The sequence below is a fragment of the Sinocyclocheilus anshuiensis genome, unplaced genomic scaffold, assembly GCF_001515605.1.
Source record: "Sinocyclocheilus anshuiensis isolate Anshui unplaced genomic scaffold, SAMN03320099.WGS_v1.1 scaffold637, whole genome shotgun sequence".
NCBI lineage: Eukaryota > Metazoa > Chordata > Actinopteri > Cypriniformes > Cyprinidae > Sinocyclocheilus > Sinocyclocheilus anshuiensis.
The window spans coordinates 317,767-325,263 of NW_015539816.1; the positions used below are offsets into that span (position 1 = coordinate 317,767).

The window sequence follows — 7,497 nt, forward strand, 5'->3', positions numbered from 1 at the left end:
AGTCTGGACCACCTCCTGTTGCAGGATTTCTGTCACCATGGCCCGCCATCTTACAATCTCAGTGAAAATTAGAGGAATGCTATAGGGTTTGTCATAATTAAGGAAATTTGCAACAGGTGCCAGATTAACACCAACAATTTGTAGGTATCTGTAAGTGTTCTCTAATTTTGATCAGTTCTTTTTAAAATATTTCATTAAGGTTTTTTTATACTGTGCTTCAGAATACAATTAATTTATGAAACATGCCCTTCTGCTCCTGTTAGGATAACTTCAAATAGGACTAAACAATGACCTTGAAATTTAGGAAATTGTAGGTTGTTCTCTAATTTTGATCTCCACTTTAACTGTGAAATACATCCTAACTAGTTCTAGTCTTGAAGAAGAGCCTGTTTAAGACATTCAACATTCGTAAAATGTTCTCTTTTTAATTATATGAAAGAATAATTTTCATTTTCGGATGAACAAAACCTTAAAAGCAAACAAGCAACTAAACTAAATTAAATAATGCGAAGAAAATACAATAAACATGTTTACCTAACATACATGTGTAATATAAAATGCCATTACTATTTTCATTAAAAACTCCAGCTACAAATACAGTAATAAGTCTCTAAATATTTACAAGAAATACAAATTTATTGCTTAAAAAGACATAGACAGCATATAAAATGTAATGGTTTTGAATATAATGCCAGCATTCCTTTATGAAACACACATTTAGCTTATAATGAGAGGAACACAATTCGCAGAGCTCTGGGCTGAATGCATTTGCATGTGTTAGACAGTGACTTTTTAAAAGCATTTTTCACTTTTTTTTACTTTTAATAAAACTACCAGTGCGACTTAAGAGGAATGTATTGCAAAATTTACACCACTTCTGAGGAAGACTGCATGACAGTGCTCATAAAGAAGTTTTGACTGTTTTTGTTCGTAAAATGAAAGTCAATGGGGTACAACACAACAGTGGAACTCATTGACTTTAAATGAATATACAAAAATAAACACCAATACAATTTTTTTGGTGTTCCACAGAAGAATGCCATACAGAAATGGAATGACACGAGAATGAGTAAATGATGACAAAATGTTAATTTTTGGGTGGACTATCCCTTTAACCCACAAGACGTAAGTTGTGGTGTACTGGAGTGTGACAGCCTATTTCAAACATGTGGTGAGATTATTAAGATTTACAACTATGGTGAGGCATTTGTTAGAGAGGCTGTCAAGACCGCAGTATCTGCTAACCAAGGATATTCCATGTGAAGCATGCATGATGCCTACATCCTACATGAATACAGCACAGTTGTGATCAGTGCTAGTGATAAAATTGATTTAGGCTAAGTAAGAGTGATGTAAATCTTGAGCATCACTGTTTCTGGGAAACACTAGGCCTGATGGGAACCTGCTGTATGTATGTTTATGAGTGGGCGTGGGGGCTGAGATTACAGCAGACATTAGAGGTGTAAGCAGGTCTGTAGAATGAGCAGAAGACATGCAGTGAGGAGCAGAGCGAGGGAGCGTCTACATTGAATCTCTGAGACATTCCTACAGGCCACGACAGCAGCCGACGTCTGCTCTGACTTCAGCTCTGGAGGAGAGATGATCACCCCTTGAATCTAATAGAGAGAGAAAGAACAACTTGAATCAGCTTTCTGATGTGGATAAGCTACATTACAGTTCAAACATTTGAGGTCAGTAAGAAATCTGTCATGCTCACCAAGGATGCATTTATTCGTATATGCATATTCGCAAATAATAATCAAAATCACTCACCGACCACTCATCCTGGCCGATCTTGGAGCAGCGAACGTTCATGGGGAGTTTGCGTACAATGTCGTTGAATGCGTTCCCTCTCTTCCTTGTCCACTTGTATTTGTCCATGGCCTCCGTGAAGGAGAGGTTGCTGTATTTCTTAGGACTCTTAATCACAAAGGGCCAAGTTCTTCAAAGAGCAAAAGAGATAATTTGATACATTTACTTAATATCACAACCTTACTTGCAAAGTGATAGATTTCGATAGAGTTTTCTATACTGGAGCTTTCAAGCTTCAAAAAGGATGCAAAGCACCTGAAAAGTACCATAAAATATGTTTATATAGTTCTTTTAAATTCAGAGACACTTTTGTCCATATTACTCTTTTGAATTTTGAATTAAAATGATAGAAATGAACTATTTTTACTGAAAGATCTATCTGTCTTATTGGTTTGTTCATGAAAGAAATGTTGTCTGATCATTTTAAATGGATTGATCTGTTAAAATAAATAAATTAATAATGATTTATTCAGATTTTAATGGACACTTTGAACCACTTTTATGATACTTTTCAGATGCTTTTGGAAGCTTCAAGGTTTACTTATTTAAAAAAATTTTTTTAAGTGTAAATGAGTAAATAATCTGCAATAGTAAATAAAGGTAATAATTAATCTTTCTAGCTTTTCTGCTACTTAGATAACTTACACTTCATCTGTGAAATTAAATAAAAAATATATAGATATAATTTAAAAATAATTAATTATTTAATTTATTTGGTACCATTTACTGCATTCCGCACAGCGTATATGATGGTTTGAGTGTCATTAATTTACTGACTGATCAAAGATACTCCTGAGGCAACTATTTCTGCTCAATGAGCTTTATATGCGCATGTGTGTGTGGTGATCGAAAGACAGAGGGCGCTTGGGGCAGAGCTTTGAAACTAAATCTGTTTAGAGTTGCCAGGTCTATCCCCTTAAAATCCCCCTTATTCCAGCATCTGAGCACAATACTGCTCTGAGCCTCAGGGGGTGGAATAAACACACTCCACCAGCAGGGCTCTTCAGATGTTCCTCATTTATAGACGTACACACATCCACGTCCACACATTGATGGATTTATTTAGTTTGATCTCAAATTGCAAGAGGGATGAACAAGATTTGATCCCATGTGTCTGAGGGCCTTGTGGCTTGTGGTTTCAGAGTGTCTTTCTTTTTTCTTTTTTAGCCCTCTTAGAATGAGACAAACATATTTTACATTGACCATTCCAGATGTTGCTGTGGGTCGGACAAACAATTTGTACTTTCTGATGGGAGCAAGATGGCACATCTTCTTGTAAAGCTCTTGTGCTGACATTTGGATAAGTGAAAACATATATCCTCATTTGATAATCTAATCATCCAGTGAGCCATCAATCAATTGCTGTTAAGCTATTACGGGTCTATGATAGTGACGCTGGCCTTATGTGAACTAGGCTGTCATTGGAAGGTCTCCCATTTCACAGTATTGTCTCAAGTTGGTTTCATTTAAATGAACTTTTCTTACTTGAACTTTCTTTCCATTGTTTTACTTCTTCCATTGTTTCTGTTTTCTTTTGTTTCATAACCTACTGTATGTCCCACAGTTCTCTTTTTTTTATATGTTTGTAGCTTTCTGCTTATTTCTGTACCTCCTTTTGTCCTTTCAAATTAAATTTTTTAAGGAGCTGTAAGTGATGTTAGCTGTTCTGGAACTTAAAGCTTGGAGTATCCAGTTTAACTTAAGAGCGGTACAAAAACAGTCCGTTATGCTGCTTGATATTGCAAACTCTATTTGTTATATTATTTTCATTCATCATCATAATATTAAACAAACTCATATGCAGCGCAAATAGCTTTATGGTTTACTAGACTCAAAAGTCGGGCCATGTGTGTACTGTGATGATGGCGAAATTCACATCACACCTATTTCTCTCCAGAAGTTATGACCAATTTCTGTACCTCCTTTTGTCCTTTCAAATTAAAATTTAAAGGAGCTGTAAGTGATGTTAGCTGTTCTGGAACTTAAAGCTTGGAGTATCCAGTTTAACTTAAGAGCGGTACAAAAACAGTCCGTTATGCTGCTTGATATTGCAAACTCTATTTGTTATATTATTTTCATTCATCATCATAATATTAAACAAACTCATATGCAGCGCAAATAGCTTTATGGTTTACTAGACTCAAAAGTCGGGCCATGTGTGTACTGTGATGATGGCGAAATTCACATCACACCTATTTCTCTCCAGAAGTTATGACCAATAAAATTGCCTTTGTACACATTTAACCTAAAGTTGTGGAGATCTCTTAACCCTCTCACACAATCGCTGGTAAACAGGGTCATCTATTGTTGTTGCCGTCTCCATTAGTTTGTTGTTGTCATTCCATCTCACCTGTTTCTTTTTTTAGACTGTGAAACAATAGCCTGGGAAAGTGTTGCCACCTTGTGGACCAACTAATTAGTGCAAAAAAGGCACATGTGTGAGTCCTTTGATTTGCTAAACAAAAAAGAAAATCAAATTTTTGCAGTTTACAGAGTCTCAGGCATAGAGAGACATATCTGATATTTCAGGATGCTTAATACAGTCATTGGGATATTTTTGGACTGATGTTGCATTAAATCACTTACAGTACCTTTAACATGAACATAATATAAAATTGGGTATATACAGGGATGTTCATAATAATGAGATAAAACAATGAAATCATACTACAGTGCCATGTATTGTGGGTACATGTAAAATGAAGTAAAATATTAATTTTACTTCAAAATGAACCTGTGAATGTCTGTGGGTGAGCACGTATTCGCCATTCAAAATAAAAAAGCGCACTTTTTCATTTTATAATGCCGTCTTATTGCTCTACTTCCTAGTAGGTGCATTTTAAAAATGTTTTCCCAATGAATCCTGGACTCCTGCTCAAAGTGATAAATGAATATAAGGACAGCTACAAAAAAAAAGCTGTTGTCGTTCCATCCTGATGGATGACATGCGTGACAGCTCAGTGGAATCCCGGAAAATAAACCGTGGAACTTTGACCAATGAGAGGACAGTTTACTCGCGCGTGACTTGTATTAACAAATTTGGTCCGTTTAGAAACTTTGCCGTGTGAAAGCGAACCGCACCAAGAATAAAAAGCAACATTGTAATAATTTTAATCCCTGTTTCGGAACAAAGCAATCGATTTGTCACAGGTGTGAAAGCACCCTTAAAGTATGTTATATTTAGTACAAAAAGTATTTTTTTAATCTTAAACGTACTTAAGTATTGAAAGTAAAAGTACAAGTAAATGCAAAATGGAAAAGAAGCAAATAAATATATATAAAAAATGTTCATGCACAGCTTGCGTTCAGCAGTAGCAAGATTGTGTTCAGTTTTAACTCTTTCTTCCATTCTGTATTTTTGGGTAAGAATAAGAAGCACTTCATCCGGTACTTAGTGTCTTTCATTCCAACATAAAACATTTCTGGAATCTGCATCTGAAATAGCATTTAGATGTATTCACACGGTTTAATGTATCTCAGAGGGGGCATGGATGCATTTAACCTGCAGTTACAGATGGATAAATAATGTTTTGTTTGTAACATAAAACGTTGAATACTGATATTTGAAATTATTTAAAACATGAAAAAAATAGTAGAAATGTGAAATTAAAACCGCCAGTAGGTGGCAGCAAGTGACTGTTAATGGGTGAGTCATTGAGATTCAACCGATTCATTCAAACAGTTGATTCATTCAGAAACAAAGCATTTGACTGTGATAATGTGTGAATCACTGAATCATTTTTATCAACCGATTCGTTCAAAAAGCTGATTCATTCAATAAGTAAACACGGTTCATTGCTCAGAGACGCAAAACAGTGCTGTGATCTTTGTTTGGAACTACTTTCGTTGGCAAAATTGAGCAAAAACAAGCAACATGTCTAAAATGTAAATCACTTATTGCTTTACTTAACTTGTATAAAATGATTATTAAATGTGTTATCATGCTGATATCTGCAGAAAAACGGTACTCTTTGCGTGATATAGATCAAGATAACTATATTAAATTATATAAATATAAAAAGCATACAGAAGCATTTTTGCCGTCTACAATTTAGAATGCCTGGAATTTGAAGTTTTAATAGACAAATAAATCAACGTGCGTGAACTCTGTGTGTGATTTGGTGATATAGCCTACTTGATAATGTCCGATCGCACATCATTACAACAACACTTACCATATTATCGCAGACGATATACTGTATATCGCACACCCCAGCCTCGACTTGAGTGGAAAGTGAAATCATCTGCGGTTGTGCGCGCACTTGTTTGCACCGTTTTTATACAGTCTATGGTTTGCACACGAGCAAAGCAGGCGTCTAACTTGCAAACGCCAGACCACTGATTCGTCAAACCTGCTTTCCTGCAGTCCGTGTTCTTCTGACTTTTGACTACTTTGTAGTATGTAATGAATATGCTTCGGGGAAATGTATCGGAGTAAAAGTATACATTTTAATTACGAATGTGTAGTGGAGTAAAACTAAAAGTTGGCTGAAATATAAAAACTCAAGTAAAGTACAGATACTCCCAAAAAATACTTAAGAACTGTAACAAAGTATTATTACTTTGTTACATTACACCACTGCTAATATGTGCCACTAACAAAGAAACCCTTCACTGAAGTGGTTTCTCAGACTTACGTAACAGGTTCGTGGATCTCTTTGACCCCAATGAATTTAAGCTGGCCGGTGATTTCTGGTAAACTTTCACACCTGGTTAGGTTGACCCTGGGGTAGTACAGCAGATATGACAAACACATCTCATCCCGTGTACTAAGACCTCCCTGTACAAAAAAAATTCCACATTACTAGGGTCAAGACCTTGAAATACTACACTGACATAATGCATCTGAATCACTGTTACAGCCAGAGGCCTGTGACAAATTATGCCCAGTACTGAGCGTACTGAGCATGACATGCACAGAGCAGCAAATATATCTTGATCTCTCTAATATGAATCCAAAACACCAGTAACACCAGTGAGATATTTATGGATTGTGGACAGTCTACAGAGAAAAAGCAGCTCCGCTCAGCCTATCAGGAGTGCAGCTCACTGGCTACATGTGTATGGAAAAACGTCAGCAGCTGGATCCATCTCCAGAGACCTGCAGCTGTTTGCAGACACATTGTTTAGCCAAAAGAGCTTACAGTCTTTCACAGACCGGCTAGAAAAAAAAGAGATTCAAAGACGTTTTTCTAATAGAGCTGTTCAGTTTGTAGTCCTAAAATGTGGAAAAGGATTTGCATCATCGTGCAGTGGGTTCCTTCTGAATAGTTTTTAGAATGCGTAATTAATATAAAATTTTAGTTTTTTGTTTGTAAATGTTTTTGTTTCTAGCAAGATAACACACACTACACTTGGACTATAATGGTTGAATTAAACTGCCATCCTTATGGTAATTCTCATTAGCAACTTACATTTTTAAAAGACGTAACAGGTTAACAATTTATATTTGAGCTAATTTGCAATTCGAAAATTGTGTCTTGAAATGTTGTTCCAAAGCTGTATGTCTTTCTTCTGTGATATTAAGATATTATTTATATTCAACAGAAGAAAGAAAGTCAGTCACACAGGTTTGGAATGACATTAACGGACACCTAATATGCAAAATTCACTTTTACATGTTGTTTGAACATAAATGTGTGTTGACAGTGTGTGTACACATCCACCCTATAATGATAAAAATCC

General features: G+C 35.7%; 1 protein-coding gene across 1 annotated transcript in view; it reads right to left on the bottom strand.

Annotated features, from left to right (window-relative positions):
* Window positions 1–623: 623 nt before the first annotated feature.
* The window catches only part of moxd1 (monooxygenase, DBH-like 1), a 22,420-nt gene continuing 15,546 nt past the window's right edge, over window positions 624–7,497 (bottom strand). Inside the window, exons 11-12 of the mRNA XM_016480004.1 lie at window positions 1,774–1,942; window positions 624–1,616 (exon numbers count right to left, since the gene is read on the bottom strand). Coding sequence (XP_016335490.1) covers window positions 1,455–1,616; window positions 1,774–1,942 — 331 coding nt within the window. The 3' untranslated portion in view covers window positions 624–1,454. The remainder of the gene's footprint in view (window positions 1,617–1,773; window positions 1,943–7,497) is intronic.